This window comes from Cryptomeria japonica, chromosome 11 (assembly GCF_030272615.1).
Source record: "Cryptomeria japonica chromosome 11, Sugi_1.0, whole genome shotgun sequence".
In the NCBI taxonomy this organism is placed as follows: Eukaryota; Viridiplantae; Streptophyta; class Pinopsida; order Cupressales; family Cupressaceae; genus Cryptomeria; species Cryptomeria japonica.
In genome coordinates, this window is record NC_081415.1 from 356,346,527 (window position 1) to 356,371,792 (window position 25,266).

Genomic DNA, 25,266 nt, shown 5'->3' on the forward strand with positions numbered 1-25,266 from the left:
AATGGTAAAAAGACTAGACTAAATATCCCTAATTATTTTGGTAGTTTAAATGTTGAAGCGTAGTTTGAAGACTTGGACTCAGACTCGACCTGGCAGCCCAAAATTTTGACTTGGACTCGGGACTCAACAAAAAACTCGGCAGACTTAACAAAAAAAACTTCATAATTATACAAAAAGAAGAATAAATAAATGCATTTAGAGGACTTAAAAGTGTATTTTGAGTATCAATTTGTCATAATTCAAACATTACATGTCAACTCTCAAAATTTGAAATTTACTAGTTTCAAAGTTGAATAATACACTATAACACAACAAAAATATAATAACAACATTATAACTATTCACTAAAAAACCAACACCTGCAAAGCCTGCCAACCAGGGGTAGCCACACACGCATACTAGAGAAAGGCTGCATGATATGAATTTCCTCATGACGCCTAAATTTACAACCCTTCTAAGGCACCTAACGATGAATACTTCCATTCCTTTATTTGTACGAGTGGGCAATTTTAAAAGCTGTGAAAGCCTCATGGCTAGATGATACTAAATCTTTTGTTATTACCATATTCATACAAAAAAAATCAATTTTAGGTGGCCGATCTGCTTTAATGATAGAATACAACTCTTCTCAGCCATGCATCTCCATACTTATAATAGTACAGAAATCTGTTTGTGGCACACCTTATAGCCATGTAATTTGCATGTTTATTTTGGGCCCTATAACAATGTGATACTACATATTAAAAATTTGTTTTTGTTTCCCATTCCATGGTTTCTTCTAAAATATTTTTAAGTTACCAGTTTGGACAATGACATTTTTTAACCACAGTAACTACAAATACAAGAATGTCCTTAAATTTTCACTTTTCTATACACTACCATATATGTTTCTTTAATACTTTTTAGAAAAGCTCCCCATTCCGTTTCTAGAGTTTTTAAAAGCATATCCTGCTCTTGCTGGATCCAACTTATCTTTGGAAGCTCCATCAATACCTCACTTCTAGGAGCCTGCCATCCCATTTCCTTCCTATCATTTATATTTTCTAATACAAATCATAATTTTTTTTTTCTTTTATAATTATATGCTCGCTTGCCTTTATTAAAAAGAGGAGACACTGATGGATACAAGTGTTTCCATCTCACGCACTAAGTTTTGCTGAGTATGTTTAAACTTTAAATTCTAAACGCTCATTTTTAAAAAAGGTGCAGAGTTGAGGGAACAACAGGTAGAGACAATTTTCTAATTTATGTAGTTAAATTTTTTTCATGAATTCAAGGCCTAATGCATTTGATATTTAAAGTTTAAACAAATGGATATTTAAAGAAAATTGCATTTGATATTTAAAGAAATGGATGCATGACATAGTCTGCATACAAACAGTTAATGCAATCATTGGATGTGGTCTGCTATTAGAATATCTCCTTCCATGCCAATTCACTCTACGGTAGTTCTTAGGATTCAATCAAGATGGATTAAGATCCATAATTGATGTTTTCTATGATTCTATCATGAGGAGAGAGAAAAAAATATCCAGCATTTTTTCCTCCTGAATGCTTGTTTGTTTCCCTGAGACCTCATATGCGAAGTAGCCTTCATATATATACATATGGTGTAGCAAAAGTTGGAGACACTTCTCTACTTTATTTGTTGAAGTTTCTCATAGATTCAAAGATTTATGAGATATTGAGGAGTGCCGATATACTCTGAACTTCTTTTGAGTTTAACTTTTTGCATTTCACAAACACTTTTGAAGAATTTGAAATGAATAAACACCTTTAATATTTATAAACTGAAAGGCTACACAAAAATCAGAGGTGATTTATTTACAAGCCACCACACTTATTAACAAAACAAGGGAACATTTTGGGAAACTTTAGAAGAACAAAATGTTTGCTTAAGTTAAAGAAATGGTCTTATTTTAGAGTTTTAGGATGTGTTGGTGACAAGGGTCCATAAGGTTAATGTCTCTCTCAAGGTCAATCTCAGACTGTATTAGAAAAAAAAACTGCATTAGATATTTATACAAATGGTGTAATATCCCCACTTGGGAAGATTCTTCCTTTTGCCAAAAAATTACAAGTTCAAGGCAACTCATTGATAGAATTTGGTGTAAACCCTGCTATAGTGTTAGCCAACATAGGAGATGTAATTCATAAGACCTACTTATTCTATTAGGGTTAGGGTTTAATAACAAATAAATTTTTTTTTTTTAAAGCAAAGAGCAGTTAGCTCATATATATATAAATAGTAAATAAAGGTTTACATAATAAGTACACATATGCTTGTAAAGGCTCTTGAGTAGCTAGAAAAGCCATTTCGGAGCAGTCACATAAATTTAAAAGTAAACCAAAGGCCTAAGGAAATGAGTGCTGATCAGGGCCGCCCAGAATAAGAAGCTGAAAGTTGGAGGAAAAAAAAAACCACAAACAGCCAGGCTGAGAGATATAAAAAGGGGCAGTATTTATGATCAACGGTGTATGAATAAATGTGAGTGATTTATTTGCAGCCCCTATAAGGAGAATGACCAATGAAAACCATTGCAATATCTTTTTAGAGCTGCAGCCCACGGCCACCTGGCGAAATCAAAGAGCCTAAAAACAGGTTATCTTGGCATACACTTCGCAGCAACTAAAACACTAGTAACTCCATTCTGACATTGGCTCCAGCCATATAGCAAATGAACTTTGGATATAGATACAGATGTAACAAACTCAGAAAAACACCAACAATAGTTTAGATCAAATGGAGAAGACCCTCAGCACAAAAAATCTGCTGCCATCTTGTACCCTTAACATGCGTGGCAAGCTGAATATGTATGAACTATGATCACTGGAGCAGCATGATTATTATTTATAGAACACTACAAATAGTCATATCCAACTTAAGTAGCCTCAACCCATACTTGTCAAAATAGCCAGAAATGCTTCACAAAGAAAAACACCAGAACTCACTGAGGAGACCCCAAGCCCAAGATACATTTTCTGAGTAATATTCACCACACATGACATTAAAATAAAAACAGGCTTCAAAATTAACTGGTATGAATGTCTGATCACAGGGTGGATGTGGAACAAAGCACCAAAATCATAGCAGATGTAAGCAAAATCTTCTCTCGAGGACATGACTGCCAGGTGTTGATGGAGAGTGCAACAGATCCTTATTGGATAAAAGGTCTTGATCAAGCCCAGAGACATCTGCAGTGGGATGAAGTCCATGTCTTCTGTTTGTATCAAAGCAGCTCATTTTGCAAAAGGTGTTGGGCCAGATAAAGAGAGAACAAAGCAAACAAAACACACCCTGTTCCTGCACCACAAAAAAGAAGTTAGTATAAAAACATTGTGTCTGGCTGCAGGAAGGGCATCCAACAGAATTTTAGAGGTCCCAATGGGAATTTGATGGTGTTGTGATCACAGCCTTGCTAGGTCTACATGAGAAGTGAAACTGAGGCAAATTTTAAACAAAGCATAGTCTCTCCTTATCATGCTTTGCAGCTGAGAACAACTCAGGGAAGTTTTGGATCTGATCACAGTTGTTCCTTATATCCACTTCAGTTGATTCACATCCCATATTGGCTAAGCAGTCTGCTAGTTTATTACCCTCTCTATAAGTATGTGTGATTATGAAGACTTGAAATTTATCTATCATGTTCCAGACCTTTTGCATGATATATCTAAGATGCCAATTTTGAATTTTTCTTTCTTTGCATGCATTCACAATAATTGAAGAGTCTCCTTCAATATGAATCTTTGATATGCCCTACTGTAAGCCAAGTTCTAAACCAATCATGAGTGCCTGTGCCTCAGCCAAGTTGTTTGAGCCTATCAGTAGACAAGAAGATTTTAAGGTGATCACTGTCCCAATTGAATCTTTGAAGCATATCCCTGCGACCGAAATACCCAGGTTTCCTTTAGATGCTCCATCAAAGTTTAACTTGATAAAATCTGAATCTGGAGGTCGCCATTTAACTTTACTTCTATCAGTTTTTAAAATTGGTCCCTTGTGTGAGCTTCCTTTAAAAGGTAGTATAATATTCTTCCAATTTTTCAAAATTGTCATATCCCAACAAGTAAAGAGTGAACCAATATGCTTGGCCTTTTGGACATGAACATTTACAGCTTCTGAGATTGCTTTTTCCAATTTGATGCAGGTGACTTCTTGGGAGGAAGGAGTTTGCCTAAAAACTCCTAGATTACGTTCCCACCAAATGTTCTAGATAACTAATGAAGGAACAATCATCCAAATGCAAGCAAAGGAAGATGATTGAAATGAAATTGACCAGCTTTGAAAAAGATCCCATAATGTATTAGGTAACGGCATCTTTAAGTCTAATTTGCATAAAATGAAATCCCAGCACCTTTGTGAAAAATTACACTGAAGGAACAAGTGGTCTACATCCTCAAATTCTTTTAAACATAAGATACAATTAAAAGGCTCCGCTATTCTTAGTTTGGTGAGTCTGTTGCTTGTTAAAATCCTTTTCCTCAGTGTCAACCACGCAAAGCTGCCTGCTTTGAGGAGTGTTTTTTCATTCCAACAGAAAGAGAATGCTCTATGAGAAGTCAGGATACACCTTTGGGTAGATAAAGCTTTGTATCTGTTGTGACCATTTCACACATCGCCCCATTGCAAATGGGGACCCCTGCTTTTTGCTTTCTAGGGTTTGTTTTCTAGGTCTTTTAGGGTTTTGTCTGTTAGCCTTTAACTTTCGAGTGTCGCCAAGGGGATCACCTGGATAGCAGGTTTTGCTTGAGTGAGGTCAAGTTGATGAGTGATGAAGTCTGGAATGTCCTGATCCTGAAATTTGGCTAAGTCTGGAATAACCTGATCCTAAAATTTGACTAAGTCTGGAAAACTGAAAATCCTCCAAAAACTAGATTTTGCAATATAGCTCCTGGAGGTCTGAAACCACTCTCAAACATCCTGAAAGTATATATGGAATATAACTTAAAGTATAAGCACTTATACTTAAATGTTATATTCCATAAAATGATCCTGACGGAGAGTTCAAAAAGTCAAATTTCGCTCCTGACCCTTCTAAAGGGTCCAAAGCGAATTTCGCTCCTAACCCTTCCAAAGGGTCCAAAGCGAAATTCTCCATATGACATTCTAGTTTGACCCAAGCTTAGAACCAACTCGTTCCCAGGCATCTTTGAGGGCAAAACACTTGTTTGGATGGAGAAATGTGAAAATGAAGTCAGGATTTTGGCCAAGATTAGGAATTTCGCTCCTGACCCTTCCGAAGGGTCCAGAGCGAAAATCCTTATACACCTCAATTTATCACTTATCAAGACCAAGTTCCTAGTTTCCAAGGCATGTGTGGAGGTGTTTTTTGAATGTTCTTGCCTTGAGAGGGAGTTGGATGATTTCAAAGATCAAGATTTTGCTTAAAAAGTGATTTTCGCTCCTGACCCTTCCAGAGCGAAAATCAACCTAGGACTCATTTCTTGCCTTATTTGGTCAAATTGAAAAGTCTAAGGCATGTTGAAAGAGAAAATGGGCATATTGAAATCTTTAAGGACGTTTGAAGGAGTTAAGGAATGAGTGTTTTAGCCAAGGAAGGAAATTTCGCTCCTGACCCTTCCAAAGGGTCCAGAGCGAAATTCCTTGCAAGCCTATATTTTTAACCTTGCTTGAGCTTAAAACCTTGTTCCTAGGGCGAAGAAAGATGAGAATTTACCTTGCAATAAAGATTGGGTTTTGAAAGAATGATGATTTTGGTCTAAAAAGGGAAAATCGCTCCTGACCCTTCCAGAGGGTCCAGGGCGAAATTGAGCAAAATCTATCTTTTCCCTTAGTTTCATGCCAAATCTAGTGTGGATCATGATTAAAGAAGGCCTTAGGAATGACTCCAAATTGCCAATGATTATCAAGATTGAAGGAATTGAGCCCAAATGAGAAAAATCGCTCCTGACCCTTCCAGAGGGTCTAGGGCGAAAATTCTTCAAACACCTATTTTCCCTTGCGAAATCAAGTGAAACTTGGGTTGAACGTGAAAGGAGAAGTGTTTTTTAGCCTTGAAGGTGAATTGAAGTTGCAAGGATGGAGGAACATGCTCAAAACTTGAAAATCGCTTGGCGAAAATTCTTCAAACACCTATTTTCCCTTGCGAAATCAAGTGAAACTTGGGTTGAACGTGAAAGGAGAAGTGTTTTTTAGCCTTGAAGGTGAATTGAAGTTGAAAGGATGGAGGAACATGCTCAAAACTTGAAAATCGCTCTTGACCCTTCCAAAGGGTCCAGAGCTAAAAACACTAAAACCATCCTTTTCTCCAAATTTTGGGCAAGGCCAAGCTTAGACATGGGTGTAAAATGACATTTGAATTGCCTTGAAGTTGGGTTGGATTGCTAAGGATGCAAGTTTTGATGCCAAGAGGAAAATTCGCTCCTGACCCTTCCAAAGGGTCCAGGACGAAATTTCCAAATCCTCCTATTTTCCTTTCATTTCAAGATGAGATTTTGGTTTTCATGACTTGAAGGGGAGTAAGGCAAGATGTTTTATGCCATGGAAGTGATTTGAAGATGAAAGGATTGGAAAATAGGCCTAAAACCTAAAAATCACTCCTGACCCTTCAGAGGGTCCAGGGCGAAAATCTCAAAATCCCCTATTTTGCCTTGCAGGAATGAACCAAGCTTGGATGGAGTGAAAGAAGAAGACCTTTGCCTAGCCTTGAGGGGTGGATTCAAGACAAAATGATGAAGAAGTAAGCTCAAGCAAGAAAAATCGCTCCTGACCCTTCCAAACGGCCCAGGGCGAAATTCACATGTTCACCTAATTTCCTCATGAAAAATGATATAAAATTGAAATGCAAGACTTTGATTAGGTCAAAGCACACATGAACTCACCTTCCAGGAGATTTTGGAGCCAAGGAATGAGCTATTCAAGACCTAATTTGAAAAATCGCTCCTGACCCTTCCAAAGGGTCCAGGGCGAAGTCATCAGGAACTTTCATTAAGCCTTAATTAAACTTCCATATTCCCAAATTTTTACCAAATTTGCTAAAATTAAAACATTTGGGGAGGTTAAATTAAGTTCGCATAATTTGAGGCCTTTGTAATTGAATTAATTAATTTTCAAGCCTTAAAATAAATGTAAAAATCCACCCTTAAAGCTTTGAAATTAATTCAAAAAATGAAAAAATTAAGTTGAGTGCTCAATATTTGTTATTTGCCTTTATTTGCCAAGTCGGCCATCCTTCAAAAGGGGGGTTTTATTTCATTTTATTTCCTTTTTGTCAAGTCGGCCTCAACAAGAATTAGGGTGAGTGCCCTATATAAGGAAGGAGTATTGTTTCAAAATTCAAATCATTCATTCATTCCTTCTTATGCGAACTTGAAGAGCATATTTGGAGGTGCGAAATTGAGCAAGTTGGAGGATAATTTACAGATTTTGGAAGGTATTTGAAGGCGAATTTCCAGATTTTGGAGAAGCTAGTGGAAGGTGAGGCCTTTTGGAGGCTAATGGAGGCATAATTCATCCAAAGGAAGACCACAATTCAACCCTTGTCCAGCAAAATCCGGTCTTCTTTCATCATTTTCCAAGGTTTTATAGTTAGGCTTTCAAAGGAGAAGGTATGAAGAATCATTTTGAAGTTCTTATTCAAGATTTATTTTGATTTCATTGCCATTAATTTGAAAAATTAGAATTATGGATTTATCATGTCATTTCCAAATTAATATCTTAAATCATTCTCTTGGAAGGTCCTAAATTCTATGCTTTAAGGTTTGATGCTCAAAGACTAACTTTAATCTTTTGTGTAGGCATCAAATGGTAACCCCGGAGTCGGAAGATCAACTACTTGGCGGACCCTCATCAAAGAAGATCAAGTCAGGACAAGGACGATCTCCTCCAGTCCAGCATCATTAAGGACGACCTTCTCCATCTATCTTCCAGTCCAGCATTTGAAGGAAAGCATCACCAAATTGAGAATCAACCAAGTGTTAGACAGGGTGGCATCCCAGTCATCACTCCTCCAGTCGGATTGGTCCACCTCAGCGTGTCCAGATTCAATGCACTTGACTCATGGGAGATGGCACAAACTTCGATGTACCTACCCCGGTTATCCATTGGTCGAATATTCCAGAGAAGACATGTGTCCAATTAATACAATTATTTCATTGGTCAGAATTGAGTTTGTTGTAACAAACCCTAATTAGGGTTTTCATTGTAGAATCTTGGCCATTGATCTCAAATTGATCTTAGCCATTGAATTGTATTAAGGGCACTATATAAGCCCCGACTCTTCATTTGTAAAGGCTAATAGAAAGTAGTTAGTGAATAGTTAGTGAATAGTGAGTCAATAATAGTTAGTCAATAGTTAGAAGGTGAATAGTTAGAAATAGTGAATAGTCAGTTGATAGAATAGCAATTAAAGTAGAATAGAGAGAGAAGGCAAAGATTGTTGCCAAGATGTTGTTGTAAAAGACTTGTAAAATTTCATTGAAGAAGTGGTGAAATTTATGGGTCGATTCAACAATTTGCATAGTCTCTATACTTCTCATATTTGATTTCATGTTATTAGATGAGTGGAAGAAATGTGTTTGATTGATGGTGAAATTCGTATATCCATACTACTAGCAGTTTGTTGATTACAGACTTGCCTTGTGTAGTCAACTGGTATCATTCAGCTTAAGCTTAACTTCAATCGTCGCTTCTTCACTGATATGCATCAGCCTGATGGTGTCTATGCCTGTAGTGATGATCTGAACATCATAAAGCTTTCCTCCGAAGATCGCACTAACCTTGTGGAGATGGTCCTGGGATGTCAAAACAAGACTTAGTTAGAATTTCATCAAAAATCATTCATTGCTCCTACATTCTTAGTGTCAGAATTAGATCCTTTCCTTGCCCTCATCCTTTTCCTTTTTTTTTCAAAATCTAGGCTAGTGAAATCCTGTGTTCCAGCAATGTTCAAAGCAAATCAGACGTTTAGTCATCAAGTGTAACTCCCCTTGTGATTCCAGCAAAATCACATCATACCACAGAGAGCTTATCCACGAGTAGAGATCCTACAAAACAGAACCTTGGAGCTTCTCCGATTGATCCTTCTGCGATATCTTCAGCATTCGGAAGCTTTACTCAAGAGAGGATAAGGTACCTTTAGGTATTTTATTCTGTGTTCGCATGTGCATAAAAAACACATCAACAATATCCTTGTTTTACAGAATAGGCCCCATTATTTGAGGGGGCCCAAATCATCCGATCTGGTTGATCTGATAAGTAGACTGTTCTTTCAACCAAGAGGTTTTGTAATGTCTGATATTTGTTGAGATAATGAAGAGCCTATGTATTTTCTCCAAACCACTTTGCCCGTTGGACCCTCCTTTGACTGTATATAATTCAGAAAGTTTGTACCCCACTCTTGTGTTAAGACTTGCATTACTTCTTGTAGCGTTGGATCAGATTGTAGTGGAGGGAAGCCTCCCCACGAATCTTTCCAAAACAGCATGCTTTCTCCATTGTGGATCTCCCAAGTTACATAGGATGTGATAAGGCTTCTGCAAGATACTAAAAAGTTCCACATTGCTGAACCACTGGGTGGATTTGAGAATAACAAATAATTGCATCAATGATCATTAGTTATAAACATTAAATTATATTTAACTTAATAAATAGGCAACATACTTAAATATAGTAATCAACCATATTGGAGGGTTGAATGAGGAAACACGATAGGACGCCTAGAACATCCCTCATCTAAGCCCAAGGGCGTGACTTTGTTCCCCTTGGCCCCAAGTGGCAGGCACTTTGGACATCCACTATGGGGTGGTCTACTTAGTGGGGGAGCCCGTTTCTGCCTTCCCTATTCTTGCTACTTCATTAACTCACATACAGGTATATCCACAATCAATCAATGCATAGGTTGGAGAGGAAGTCACAATAGGGCACCCAAAACATCTCATCTAAGCCCAAGAGTGTGACTTTGCACCCCTTGGCCTCAAGTGGCAGGCACATTGGGCATCCAGCATTGGGTGGTCTACTTAGAAGGTGGTTCCGTTTCTGCTCTCCCTTCTTGTGCTCCCTTACTAACCTTGTTATGATTGATTGCAGCAATAGAATAGATATTACATATTATTGCCTAAATCTAATATATGAGTGATTATGTAACAAATACATTAATATGCTGCATACATATTACTGCATATATCGATATGTGATAATTATGTATAAAAAATATTATCATTGCTACATACCACAAAGAAGAATAGGATACCAGAATGCTCTTTGGGATTGTCACTTTTATCTAACTTGTTTCCTTTCAGATGAGTGCAGATCACAAATATGGTTGTTCTTATTCGATTGCTTTTGCTTCTATTAGAGTTCTGCTTTATATATCCTTAATTTGGCAATAGAGGGTTATGTCCCTTCCCATGTTCATAACCTCTCTAAGAATGGTGTCCCTTCGAATTATTTTTTTCTTAACAATTTGCTGTTGTAATGCTGCCTTAAGGAAGTCATCTGTCTCCTTATCTAATGTGTCCCTTGGAAACTGTTTGTTTAGTGATCTGTTAAGGTATACAAGTTCGCTGATTAGGGAAAGGAATTCTTTTATGTGGAAGTTGGCCTAGATAGCAGAAAATTGCAAAGTCTAATGGATAAGGCAATTTTCTGCCCATAGACAGATAGCTAATTTTTAGTATAATATTTTGTTTTAAGGATGGTGTGAGAAGGTCTTATGGTGGGGGCATGACAAATGGATGCATAATATAGACTGCATGCAAAGGATTAATGCAATCATTGAATTTGGTCTACCATTAGAATCCCTCGTCCCCATGCCAGCTTGTGCTCTATAGTAGTTCTCAACATAATCTGTAAGTTAATGCTTCTCTCAAGTTTAATCTCTGTCTGTATTAGAAAATAACAAAATTGCATTAGATATTTATACAGTCGGATACATAATATAGCCTGCCTAAAATCAATCAATGCAATCATTGAGTGTGGTCTACCATTAGAATCCCTCTTCCTCATGCTAGTTCACTCTAGAGTAGTTCTTAGGATTCCATAATTGATCTGTTCTATTATGAGGAGAAAGAAACAGAATATTTAGCATTATTTTCTTCTGAACAGTTGTTGCTTTCCCTGAGACCTCATATGTGAAGTAGCCTTCATATATGTATGATGTGGCATGTGAATGCATGCATATGTACACAGTTATAGAGGATGCAGATGAAATAGTAATTTGATTTGGGTAACCGTAATTCATAAGTTGTGGCTCTTGGGAAATTAGTACCATTTTTTTTCTCCACTGCTCTCATATTGTATGGTTGTACAGTTTATTCTTTTGAATTTCTACCAAATGATTTATGCTACACTAGTATGTTTTCTGTGGCAGATTCCTAGAAATCGTTATTGGGGTCTACATCCACCTCCACAGCATATAGAGCAAGTCATTGAAAAAGGATTATCAAATATTCAAAGAGGATCTTTGCTGAAAAAGGCAGGTATTACTAGTGGAATATATTCCGTGGGTGAGACTATACCTCCTAATCCTTCCAGTCGCAGTGCTTTATTGGAGTCGGCCACTCAAAATATCATCAGGTTTGTAATTTTAGATACTCTTAAATAATCATGCTAATATTGTCTATAGTACTGGGAAGTAAAGGCTAGTGCAATATGAAATGATCTTGAGGCATATACAGTTGTTTAATGCCAGCAAGAGAAAAGTTGCATCTGCCTATGCTATAAGATTTATTTTATGTGCCGTCTCATGTTAGAACCGCCTGTATTTATAGTCTGGTGAAAGCATAAAGAAAAATCTCCTTAAATAACATTTGAGTTGCAATACTAGTACAACCTAATACGAATTTCAAAAAATAACATCTAAAACTAAAAGTATAAACTATTATTTAGTACCTCCTTAATGACCAAATCTAAAAGATTTAGTTGTTGGGTTGGCAATCTGATTCTATGTAGAACAAGAAGTCATGGTATACGAGATATTAAGAGCCTGGTTAAGTCCAAACATGAACCTAATCAAAGTGCAATTCCATTGCAAATGTAACAATCATCTTTAAGTGTCCCTATGTTCATCAGTACATCTCACTAGAGGGCATGGGTAACTAGTTACTGCAATTGCCAAGTAAACTAGAAGTGATGCTGAATATTAGGCTCACTTTCTTATGACATCACAGTCAATCTCTGTTGATTTGCTTGACTCTTTAATTCTTACCTTTTTGTTGTTAGACTGATCAATTCTTACACAAACTACATTGTCATGCTGAGTTAGTTAACTCAACATAATTAATTGAATGCAACTCCCAAGGGCCAAGATGATTTAACAATTTAGTGCCTGGGATTTGTAAAAACATCTCTTTGCAACCTTCAAGTTTTTTAGGACATTCCCTTAATAAATTCCCCTACAACAAATCAAAAGCATGGTCAAATGCCTGCAGGTTTTCTTTTATGACCACTCTATTGTATGGGACTAGTTGTTCCTGACAGTTCTACCATTCTTGTCTATGGCATATTCAATCACTCTAAAAACATTCCAAGTGGTGGAATTTCCATTGCTAAATACTTGACAACACCACTTTGCTCTAGTATCTTGTAGTTGTGTACTTTCAAGGACGTGCCTTGGGTCCACATCCTTAATCGGGTACCACTAGTCTAAATATCCTTGAGTGCTTTCACATATGATGCAATCTGCAAGTGTCAATTGAACAATTGGCTAATAATTTCTCAAATTTACACAATGAAAGCTCTAAATAAGGAAGGATGACAAATAACCTAGAAAACTCATTCTCTATTATATGCAGAATATTACATGCCCTAAGGGCCACTCTAAAATGTATGGAACCCCACTATTCTATGCTGCAGATCCGACAATGTTTAGCCTACTTGCAAAGACTCTTTGCATTACAATCTATCCCCTTGTTATAAGTCCAATTATACCTATGAGTACAATATTTGCAGGCCACTGGGTAGGTTCAATGAGAGAGAGCACATCTACATAAAAAGCCCTGACACCATCTAAGATTTATGCCATAAGTTCTATCTCACATTGAAAGAATGCTTATATTTATAGCTGGGCAAATAGCATAAAGATCAATGACCTAAAATAACATGTTGGTTCAAATGCTAGTACAAGCTCTTATCAACTTGCAAAGAGTAATATCTAAGATTATCAAATAATATCTAATATATGCACTGAAGTGTCTTCTTTTCATAGTTTCAAAGGAGCAAAAATTAAAAGCTACTATTGGACAAGGGGTTCCTTTCCTACTGACGGAGAAGGAATATACTTCTCCAGGATCCTACCAAATATAATATAATTTAATGAATCTATTCAATTCATTTCGAGCGAGACAGAATTTTGTTCCATATATAACACGCATGTTAATTCAACTCTTTGGTTGCAATTGGGTGCTAACCAGGTATCTCAAGGCTTGTCGAGACAAGAGTCTGGCCCCTGTGATGAAGGAAGGTGTTGATACACTTCTGATGTACCTATACAGATTCCTTGGAATTACAGAAGAAATGGAGCAGCTTGCATCATCTGAAAACAGCTGTGTTGTGGTATGCCACTTTCTTTATTCGTCTGGTACACTTTTGTATGTGCCATTTCCTAGATTAGAATGCATATTAATTTATCCTTCCAATGAAGGAAAATGCATTGTGGTTTTACTGTCCAGATTAGCGACTATAGGACTCAATATCATGCACATCATCTTTTAAATACCAGAGGATCTATAAGAAGCTTGAATACTGCACTGGAATAAATGTTGTTTGTGGAGGCTGTGAGGATGATCCTGTGGCTTGTGTGGACAGTGCAGGAGGAATTGGAAGCTTTGCTTAAGGAATCTGGGCATCTACGAACTCTTGCATTTTTGTATTCAAGTAAAGGTTTACAACCACAAGCATTGGAAATATGGCAGGTTTTAGTGCAAAGAAATTTGACAATGCCTTTGGAAGGGTCTTCTTTTGCAAGGAAAAAAGGAAACGAATCTACTGGGTTTACACCTGATCAGCTAGCAGCTGCTGCGGAGGCAGCTCACATTCTTGAGGAGTCGTCTGATCACAAGCTGGTCTTGAAACATTTGGCTTGGGTCCGTTCCTTAGTCTCAACTACCTTTTCTCTAATTTGAATTTCTGCTTCTTACATCAAAGGGAACATGTTTTCAATTATTGTTCTTTGCATGTTAAAGTGCAGATCATACGGATGGACCAAGGTCTGGGGATTAAGGTTTTGACATCAGTAAAGAGATCCAGGCCACTTCCACCAGGTACTTTTTTTGTTCTGTGCATGGAAATAATTATGCACATAAGGTCAAATTATCTTAGCACATGATTAATGCAAGTGGTCAGACATTTGTAAAACAACAACTCCTACTCTTAATAGTATTTCTATCAACCCTTATAAAGTAGCCAGCTATATTATGAAGTTAATAAAGACCACCCATGTTATGCTGTATTTTGTGTGAAGAAACTGGGAGGAATCCTTAGACAAATTAGCAAAAAACAATGTTTTATTAGCTCAAAAGAATTTACAATGGAGCTATTGAAGAAACCTCTCTGTAAGTTCTAGATCTTGGTTGTTATTAGAATAGTTCTTTTGCTAATGTATGCATGTGTATATAAGAAAAGAGTCCCACCTGAAGTACACACTCATTTGGAAAGTCTGAAGGAGATGAAGGGTTTTTGTCTTTGCAGGGAAATTATATGTTTGATGTGTTTAGACTTTGGAGATTTTAGGGTTCATTTAAAAGAATTTTATTATACTGTTTTAAACCCTTTTTAGGATGTGGCAGGCTTTGAGCCTTTACGATCATTTTAAGTTTTTTTCTTTCTTTTACTGATTGAAACCTGTGTAAGGATGTATCAAGCTTTTGTTTAATGGAGGCTGTAATGTCTCTGCATTGAAATATAATATAGTAATAAATAATAATAATAAAATTAAAATACAAAAGACAAAAATAAAATTTAATCTAAAATATAAAAGAATATAATTAAATTTTTTATTAAGTTAATGAATGGTCAAAACATATGAAATGAGAAGTTGCGACTCCCTCAAACATGAGATATAAATAGGAGAAGAGAATCTCATTTGAGAGGGAGAGGATAGAGAAAGGAAGAAGGAAGAAGAAGGGACCATTTAAATCAAGTAAAGATTAATGGAAGAAGAAAAGGAATGGGAAGTAGATAAGGAAGTGACTGCACTCTTTCAAAGGGGTCCTAATTGTGAAAGGTTGTGTGTCTTGCCAACAGGCATGCATGATGAAGAGGTGTGATCTCTCCGTCACATTGGGAGATATAAAGGGGACTAGGATCATTGGAGGAAGGGATCCAAGGGAGATCAGTTTGGAGAATAATATATTTTTCTCAAAGGCAGCAATGAAAAGTGGTGACTCAATTCTTATGAAAGGTGGTGACTCTTTTGCCAATAAAGTATATAGGAAAGATCATTTGATTTAGTGCATAGGGAAGAACAAGAGAGCAGATCAAAATACGTATGATATATCTTGTTCCACAATTGGTAAAAGATATTGCTAACTCCAATTCACTACATGAAACTCTATGTACTAATACAATACCCACATTTGTTTATTTAGCACCATGAATATTGAACAATAGTAATAATATGATTTCCAATTTTGCAACAGTTAATCATTGTAGGGTAGGAAAGGGGATACAAGTTGGAGAAACAGCGATGAGGTCCTCTCCTCAGTACGCTACCTCATAGTCCCATGAGGCCAAGGGGGCAAAAGGAGTGTTGCCCTTGGGCTTAGGAGGGAAGGATTCTCGGGACACCCTACTGTAATCGTCTTGACTTCCCTATCATGATTGGCCATGAGATTAAGGAATTCAGATCATAGGGGGGAAGATAAAGGAAGGATGGTGAGGGGAATCCTCACTAGGTATGCCACCTCATGGTGGTGACCGGATGGTCCCATGAGGCCAGGAGGGATTGAATATCTTCTCTTGGGCCTAGGGTAGAGGAACATTCAGGCACCCTAACATACCCTTTATCCTAGCTTCCCTATGGTTGAGATCGATCATTAAGTTATGTCTATCTTATAATCAAGTTAATGTTCCTAAACCCTAGTAATGAGATCTATGTTTTGCTTACTATTTCTAACAAAGATTTGTTTAATTATGTTGTCAATGATTATCTAACAAGCTTGCAGGACCTCAATTTCAGGCGATCTAAGTAGGTATGTAACCCTATTCCATCTGCTACTTCCTTGGAAATTTGGTTTTAGGGTAAAGCTAGGGCATTTAATAAAAAGGGACATTACAAAGGCCTGTATTGTATTTTATATGCAATGTGAGGTGAACTAACCTTATATAAATATGGCACAGGTAGAAACAGACCTAGAGCCTCTTGTTTACTATATGAAAATGATTAATGAGTGTTGGCAGTAGCTAATTTACGATATCAACAAAAATCATGATGCCCACTAAGCTAACTGTGAGCATTTACATTGTAATTCACAATGGGGTATGTATAAACATAACTATCATCATTTGTACTCCATCCAGTGACAAGAATAGACAAGGTTATCAAAAAGTGATAACCAACTGCATTCAATGAGAATATTGAAAAAAATAGAGGGCCAGGGTACAAATAAAAACACAATGAGAACTAAGCATCAGTTTTATATCATCATAAATTAGAAAGCTTCTAATCTTCATACATGTCTTCAGCAGATTTATCACAAGCTATAATAATGGATCCTAAATCTGGCTAGCTTTGCAGTTATCCAAAATGTATCCAGTGGCCTGAATACTCACAGAGAGGAAATCGCTGTCAAGTCCAATGTTAACCATTGCTTCCTTAAAGAAGCTACCAGTTCATGACCACAATTGCAATGTCTGATCATGCCACATTTTTCACTTTTAAAATATTAATTTTACTTAGTTCACAAGGAAAAATATTTTTGTTTGAATGTTACTAGTATCTATTTTAATAATCCTATTTCTCACCTAGTCAAACCTCTGATTTCCATATAATATTTTTTTAATATCCACATGATCAGCCATGATAACACTGGTAAGTATTAAAATTGCTTTATTCCTACCACTCCCAAACCATCTAAACTCTCAAGCCTTCCTACCACGCACTATTTATAGATGATCAAGAATCTATTATTTGCCATCCCCCATGTATTCCTAAACACATTCGTATTATGATGTATACCAAATGACACCTGCAATTAATGACTCACATGACAAGACACATGTTTAAGCATGGCATCGAGGTCCTTAATTATGGATACATCACTAATACATTGCTTTCCTCTCATGTGACAACTCAAATGCCCAAATTATTGCATTTAATCATGACTCTTTCTATTGTATTTTTCACAAACAATAAGTTGTCATCACAAGTTTTAACAGTGCCTGACTAGTATCTGATATAAGGTGCAAAGTGATGGCTGAGAAGCAAGTAAACACAAATGGTCTAGATGATGATGGATTTTTTCCTCCAAATAGGTAGTAGCAAGGAAACACATGAAACACTGTTAGATCTTCCCCCACTTTGTCTTAGTCTTGTTTACATTTGGTCACCACCCACCACTCTGTTAGAAACTTCAATAACTAAATAGTTAAAACAATGTTAAAGAAAGAGATTAAATTTTTCAAAACAAATTTTGAACACCTTATAAAGATTTGCAAGCAATATTGCCAAATTGATAGATTTTGGTTTCTACTCAAGTGAATTTTACTTCTAAATTAGGCAGACATGGTCACTTACAAGAGCCCTTTGCCCATGACCTTGGCCATAAATTGAAGAGAACTGATTGCTAATGTAAGTGCTCATCAACTCCTAGAAAAAATTGAAATTCACTAACACAAAATGAAGAGAGCAAATATGCAGCCCTTCACAGGCACCTCTGGCCACTTACAAGAATCCTTTGCCCATGCCCTAGGCCATAAATAGAATGGAAATGGATTGCTAATGTAAGTGCTCATCAACTCCTTGGCAAATTGAAGTTTACTAACACAAAAAGAAGAGAGCAAATATGCAGCCCTTGCATGAGTCCTTTGCCCATGAGCATCCAATTTAGAATTATTATAATATAAGAAATATATTTGTCGAGTAGCTCTTCTGCTTCATAGTTTGACCTTGATGTCATGTCTTTTGAAAACCATTCCTCTACATTGGACCCTTTGTTTGCCTGTATCACAGCAGGTTATAGACAATCCCATAGGATCTCAATACAAGGATCTGGGAAAAGATGATACATCAGCAGATGGAGTCATTTCAGCATTTTCAGGTGCAGAAATGCACTCTAGGAACCAAAAGTATGAAACCACAGGTTTTGACCAATAGTTTCAAAATTGCTGGTTCCTGAAACTGGTGGGTACAAAACCATTGGTCTGCACAAAGGGGCAGTTTTATCATGATGACAGAAATAATAATGTGAAGTAACAGTTTGATGTTTGCTCTTCCAATTCCCACTCTAGAGTTCAGGAGCAGCTCTCCAACACCTATTTAAGGACTAGAGGAGGTTGAGTTGAATAATTGGAGGCATTCCGTAATGAATGTGCCATTGATTAGATGACTGGGACCAATCTATCAAGTACAACACACAAAGAGTAAGAGTGCGTTGCACAAGAAAAAATTCAAAGCAAAAATCACAATTTAAAAGTTTGAAGTATTGAAGGCCAAAGAGCACTAGGAAGATGGGAAATGCATGGAGCGAGTTTCTCACATTTGAATTGTTTTTAGTTCCAAGGAAATGCTCAGAAGATGCGTAATATCACCCACAATGGAGTTAATATCACTGCCCTTCCTCTAAAACAACCAAAATCTCAAAATCCAGCCCCATAGTCCTGCAAACCATAGAAGCTTAAATCAGGAAAAAATGGGGGAAATCACAATTAATTGCGAAACAGAGAAACTCCCAAATTTTACCTTGTAAAAAATGTGATTTTCATGAGATATTGTTGGCCGCTGATTTTTACTGGTTTTCTCTGAGTTTTGCTGATTTTTCTGTATAATCACAATTTGTTGGAGGGTTTCTACCCACAATTTTTGATAGGGTTCTTACCTGTGTTTTTTTGTAGATTTTTTTATGATTTTTGTTTTGCGGATTTTAGGTAGGGTTTTTACTTGTGTTTTTTTGGTAGGGTTTTTACCAATGTGCATAAATCCATCATGCAAAGTTCAATGACAGTTTCCTTCAAGGCACTTAATTCATGCGAACTTCGCTTCCTTTATAACTCTTTTAAAAAATCTACTTACCCACAATCCTTGCCCAAAGCTACAAGAAATAGTTCCCATGGAATTGTTTTCAAGTTCTATATTAATTTTGTTTTTGTTATAAATATATTAATATTTAATTTGATTTATTATATATATAAATTGATGTAATTATAAAATCTATTTTTCATTAAGGAATTTTTTTATGAACTACCTAGATTTTCTCTTTGGAGATGTCAATTTTCTCTTTGGGGGCATGGCTGGTCGATTCAATGCGGTAAACTACAAATCCGATATCAGGACTTCATTCATATGCTGTGCAAACCATGGAGAAATTGTCTTGCGTCTGTGATTGCTTGCTGTGAATGCTTCGGTGTTTCCGGAAAGAGCCGTCTCAGTGTATTAATTAGAGTCAACACCAAATTGCCATTTTGGCTGTGAATGCTTCAGGTGCACAAATATTAAAATCTTTATCAGTTGCAAACTGCATATTCATTTCCTTTCATTTGCAGAATTAAGAACTATATTTGAAATGATCTATAATCATTCCCCTTTTATATCGAACAATTATAAATTTGCTGTGAATTAAGCAAGAGGAAGGATGCAATTAAAACAGAACTGTGTGATGAAATTTCCAGAAATTCAAAGATTCAATATCTTTATGTTTATTAGCAATCCTTTGCTTGATCTGTGATATTTCTTTCCTTGCAAATAAATTCAGTGAAGGAATTTTACATTGCTGGATGCCTAAGTGCTGCCATCAAGGCCAAGAGGGTCAATGCTTCGCTCTTGGGCTTAGCCTGCTTAAGCTGATAATTCCTCTACATTTTCCTCCTACCGATCCTACCATGATAAGTTGGTAGCAACACAGAAGATAACTGATAAGGCATGGATAGGACAGTAAGACCAGCAACCTACTAAGTAGGCCACCTTGGATGGGGCCTAAGATCTGCCACCAAGGCCAAGAGGGTCAATGTTCCGCTCTTGGGCTTAGTAAGGCTTGGCTGGGTTACTCCTATCATGTCCTATCCCAAACTTTAGAATAGGTATTTTATGATTATAGTTAGACAGAAAATTGGTTTATATATATATATGCGCTTGTGTTCTATATGTGATGATTGCAGGGCTTAAAGTCAAGAAGTTGTTGGAAAGATAACAAGTAATTCCCTTAACACTAATCTCCTGAACTTGTGTTTGTAGGGTTTAATCTGAGGCAAATAGAGTAGGCGACATTACATCCAAAAGTTTATTATTGTCAGAATTCCAACATGGTACTCTGTGCTGCTTTCTTCCTTGTGAAAGTTGGGTCAAGAGTCCACGGCAGCATTCCAAAGGGGTTGGGGTAAGAACTCATACAAGGAATTGATGATGGGAAGAGGGAGGGAGTAGAACTTAGACAAAACAAAGGAAGGATGGATAGCATTATTAATGGTAGAATCATTATCAAAGTGGATTCTGGCGTGTCTAATGATTTGGAGGGGTGTGGTAAGAGGATGTGGGTGAACGTGGTGACAATCAGTGAGGAGGTTGAACTTCAAGACAACATAGATAGCAAGTGGGAGTTGAGGGGAAATAAGGAAATCACAAATGTGAAGGACAATGGATTTTCTAGTGAGAACATAATTAATGATTCTCACACCACCCCCATCGGAAAAACAAGTGAAACTCCTAGTGTCAAGGGAGCCTATTGAGAATGTGTAGTCTCTAAGATCCCCCAAACTGGGGACGGTATAGGCTGTGACTACATTATTCCCATCAGTGTAAAGCAAACTCCTTAAGATCCATCTTATGAAGGCATAACTCATCCTGGACAAGATCATGAATGGGCATTTGGTGAGTTCCCATATGAGCATTAAAGTCACCCAAAAGAATGATATTAGCAACAGCGGAGTACTGGGAGATATAGAAAGTGATTCAGCGAGATTTTAGAATTAAGCTTTTAATTGTAATAGTGATTGATAGACATACAAGAAATGGTGTTCCTTGATGTTCAAATAAAGTAACTTGAAGTTGAATCTAATATAAGTGTACACTTTCAGAGACATCCAATAATTAATAGTGCTTCTTATGTAATATCACATAATTTAATATTAATTTATGTGAGATTTCTATTGATGTTTTACCCTACATGTTAGAAATTTCAGTAAGATTCTGGAAACAAGCTTCAAGTGTAATGGTGATTGATAGACATAAGAAATAACTTTCCTTGATCAAACTAAGTAACATAAATCTGATACAAAGTAAGATAAATTTTAGCTATGGATAAATATGTAGCAAATTCTGACTTTGGCAAACATATGGATGTGAGCAAACAAACTGGTAATAAAGTAGTAAGAACATGAGGGTTTAAGCTATATGTTGATACTAGAAATAAATTTTGGATGGGTGGAACCAAATAGCTAATTGTTTCTAAAGCTATGCACATATTTATCTGTTTTCCAATATTAAACTATTTCTGTGTTCTTACAGAGGAGGTGTTTTCAGCAGTGGATGCAAATGCAGTTGATGTTCATCAAAGGTATAAATCTATTTGACTCTCATGTTTTCTGTAAGGATGATAGGAAACAGACGAGTTGTTGCATGTAAAGTTTGACTGTTGCCAAGCAACACTAAATCCTGTATTTCCTGACATTAGAATGTGGTTGTAAATGAGCTTCTTTAAGATTTTCTAAATTTCTTCTGCTATTGTTTTTGAATTCTGTTTTTTATGATACTTGACGTCATGGTATTCCCTATAGCTCACCTATATTATTGTGAGTGACAAATTGATTATGAGGTAGCTCTTTTGTGGAAACACTTGTTCCAAAAATGTATTTATGTCGTAATTTACAATGAAACTTAAAATCCTCACTGTTTGGTTCTCTAGTTAAGCCTACAATCCTATCATTGCTCTACTGGTCATTCACAAATCTCTTCAGTTTCCTTCATCCATCTGTTGTTCTTAAAATAATGTTGTCAGATTTGCAATCCACTAATCTTCCCTCGGTTGAGGAGGCCATGGCCTTCTCATCAGTTTTCTCCATTCCAGTTAATCCAAACAACAGAAAGATAATAGTCAACTTGTCAATAACTTATAAATACAATTATATAAACAACATAACCCTCATGTTGGAAAATATTTGACCTCAAACCAAAATTTGCTAAAGGATCTGATTTTAGATAAACTTTTGTAGTAGCAACACATTGAATAAGTATCCATCCATTCAAGATCATCTTTAATTGGCATTAAATGAATTTATAACTTATTACATATTCTAGTGACTAGAGTACAATATATTTGAAATTCATATATATCTCGTGTAATTTCAGCTAAGGTCATTAGAACTTCACATCAGAGTTGAACACCTTCATGATACTGTGGGTGTTTATCTGCTACAGATTGAGATTTTGTTTGTCTATATTACTTCATGTTCTTAACTTTCTTAACAGAATCGTTCTTTGATGGGGTTTGCAATGCATTTGCATCTCAAATCTTATTATTATGCTTTCTTGATGCAGGTTGAAAATAATTACCATTTAATAACATGCCTTTTAATTTGAACACCTTTTCCCAAATTGGCTTTAACATTAGTTTGATGTTTAACGTTTGATAGACATTGACAAATTCAGATTTTTTATCCAATTAGATGCAAACTATATTAGTGGAGGTTTTGTTATTTAACAAAATTTGATTCTCTTTTTACACTCTTCTTTCTGTCTTCTGACATATAATTTGATTGAGAAGGGGTGGTTTATGATTTTGTAAAGTTGAAACAATAAAATATTGGATCCTCCTTAGATAAATATTATATTAAAATAACTAACTTTTTTATCTTTTTAAAACTTTTTTTAGAATTTTCCCTGAAACCTTGAACATATATGGAAAAAAATAATGATGATCCCTTTTAGTATTATGTGGGTTGCCTAAGTTTCATAGAGTAGATCTATTCCCCTCCCATATAGAAACTATGGTTCAATTGTCTAAAGAATGAATCTAGGAGAAGGGTTCTATAGACCAGGTGTAACATGTGGAGGAGAAATCCTTTGAGGAGTGACGATTGAAATCCTATGGTATCTTCTTGAAATAGTTCCTTCCACAGGAGATATCATGTCATCTGATGCTCTATATGAGCTAGGGGTTTCTGTCCATTGGAGATATCATGTCATCTCAGCCTTATGGGAAGATGCATTCTATTTGGATCTCATCATTTTGTTATTTTAATTAAGCTTGTCGTGACAGAAGTTATTAGATTCTCCTTTGGTTGTTTGTTCCAATTTAAATCTTGCATACGTTTGGGATTGAGGGGAAGCCACCACTTATTTTACACACCTATAAAACTATGCCATTTTGGTTTGTACATCTTTACAAATCTTGAAAAGTTTGTTTTCAGTACATTTTTTTAAGGTGGATTGAAATTTTACTAGGATTAACAAAATATGTTGTGATGTCTTTGAATGTTATTTTACTGTTGCTTGAAAATGAACTAGGATTTTTTATATTAATTAACTTTTTTACTAACTCTACCTTTTAATTACTTATAAATATTTGAATATATTTTTCCAAGCATACTTGGAATGTATATGGTCAATGGGGTTTGTGGGGGAATTTCGTCAATGATAGAACCTCAGAATTAATGTATGATCCTTACCCACCAGTCAGTCTTGCCTAACTACTTTTATTTTGGCTAAAGATATCTTGGGTTAAGGGAATCTAGACCTAGAAGACTTGTTGGTTGATATGCTTACTCCTTTATCGTGTTAAGTTGTTAATAATCCAAATTGTGAAATAAAAAATGACAAACATTTGCCTTTATGCCTAATCATCTTGCCCAAGTTTTTCATCACCTAATGCTTGCTAGCTACATTATTGGTTATACCCTTCATCCATTGAACCTAGGTCCACTTTTGATTGGGTACCAATCCTGGGTTGGTACATGCACTGAAACGGTTCAGATGTTTCTGTTTTTGATGTTGAGCTTGGGTACAACAAGGTTCATCCAAGATAAACCCAAGAGTTATTTTTTAGATAGGGCATCTTATATCTTGATTGAATCCTGATAGGGCATCTTATGTATTTTTTATATAAAAGTCATGAAAAGAAGCAAAAATTAAAACTTAATAACATAATGAAACTATTCTAAGCCGTAAAACAACACTAAGGAGACAAAATTAATTACTGTTTGATAATTTCCTGTTAATCTATTTTGAACATATGGCCTTGTATTTTATTCATAATCATAACTACCACACATAAGATATCATATCAATAACTGTCAGAGATTTTGAAACTAGATTCAGTAAGCTTTCTGTTGAATGGTTACCGTTACATGATAGAATTTGCATGACCTTTTAAAGTTTGAAAATTAAGTAAGGTTTCTGACATTGCATTTAGGAAGGCAAAACCAGCTATGAACCAAATAGAAAGCTTCAAATGACCATAAATCTCTCATCTTATCTCTGCAAAATTATTATGATCATTCATTTTGCATGGAAAAGGTCATTTTGAACATATTGGCAATGTCAAATTTTGTAGAGAAGGTATCTGTTATCAATTTGGGCATATGAGTTTGTATAGTATGTGAAATTACCTAGAAAAAGGGGAAAAAGTTTTGCAAATTTTTTTTTTGTGATTTGAAATTTTTGTATACAATGAATAAGGAAGCTTAAAAGTACCCAAGGCTTCGTAAAGGAGGTTTGAATAATTTATCTCTCTATTCCAATAGATGATGTTATCTAACTCAGATTGAAAAGTGTGTGGTGCATTGTGTTTGGTGATTACAAATCATGGTGTCTACACTAAATCCTGATGGGATACTGAAATGATAGCTGGATGTTGGAGAAAATCCAGCCCACATTTCTTGCACTCTTGTGAGCAATATTCAGTCTTAAGAATTGAGATTGGTCATCTACAAACTAAAGTTGTTCCTTTGAACAAACAAGTTGAAGCTTAATTTGTTGTCAAGTCTAATGTCAAATCTGTTGAGAAATATTTGGGATCTAGGAGAAAATTCAGCCCACATTCTTGCACTCTTGTGAACAATATTCAGTTTTAAGAAGCCAAAATGATAGCTGGATGTCAGAGAAAATTCAGTTCACATTCTTGCACTCTTGTGAACAATATTCAGTTTTAAGAATTTAGACT

At 36.0% G+C, this 25,266-nt stretch overlaps 1 protein-coding gene across 4 annotated transcripts in view; it reads left to right on the forward strand.

Annotated features, from left to right (window-relative positions):
* Positions 1–25,266, forward strand: part of LOC131040172 (vacuolar sorting protein 3) — a 132,072-nt gene that overhangs the window by 46,544 nt on the left and 60,262 nt on the right. For all 4 annotated transcript variants that reach the window (XR_009104793.2, XR_009104794.2, XM_057973024.2 and 1 more), the window contains exons 3-7: positions 11,331–11,536; positions 13,372–13,513; positions 13,771–14,043; positions 14,148–14,220; positions 21,615–21,663. Coding sequence is in view for 2 of the 4 variants with exons in the window: in XM_057973024.2 (XP_057829007.2) it covers positions 11,331–11,536; positions 13,372–13,513; positions 13,771–14,043; positions 14,148–14,220; positions 21,615–21,663 (743 nt within the window). In the remaining 2 variants the exon portion in view is untranslated. The remainder of the gene's footprint in view (positions 1–11,330; positions 11,537–13,371; positions 13,514–13,770; positions 14,044–14,147; positions 14,221–21,614; positions 21,664–25,266) is intronic.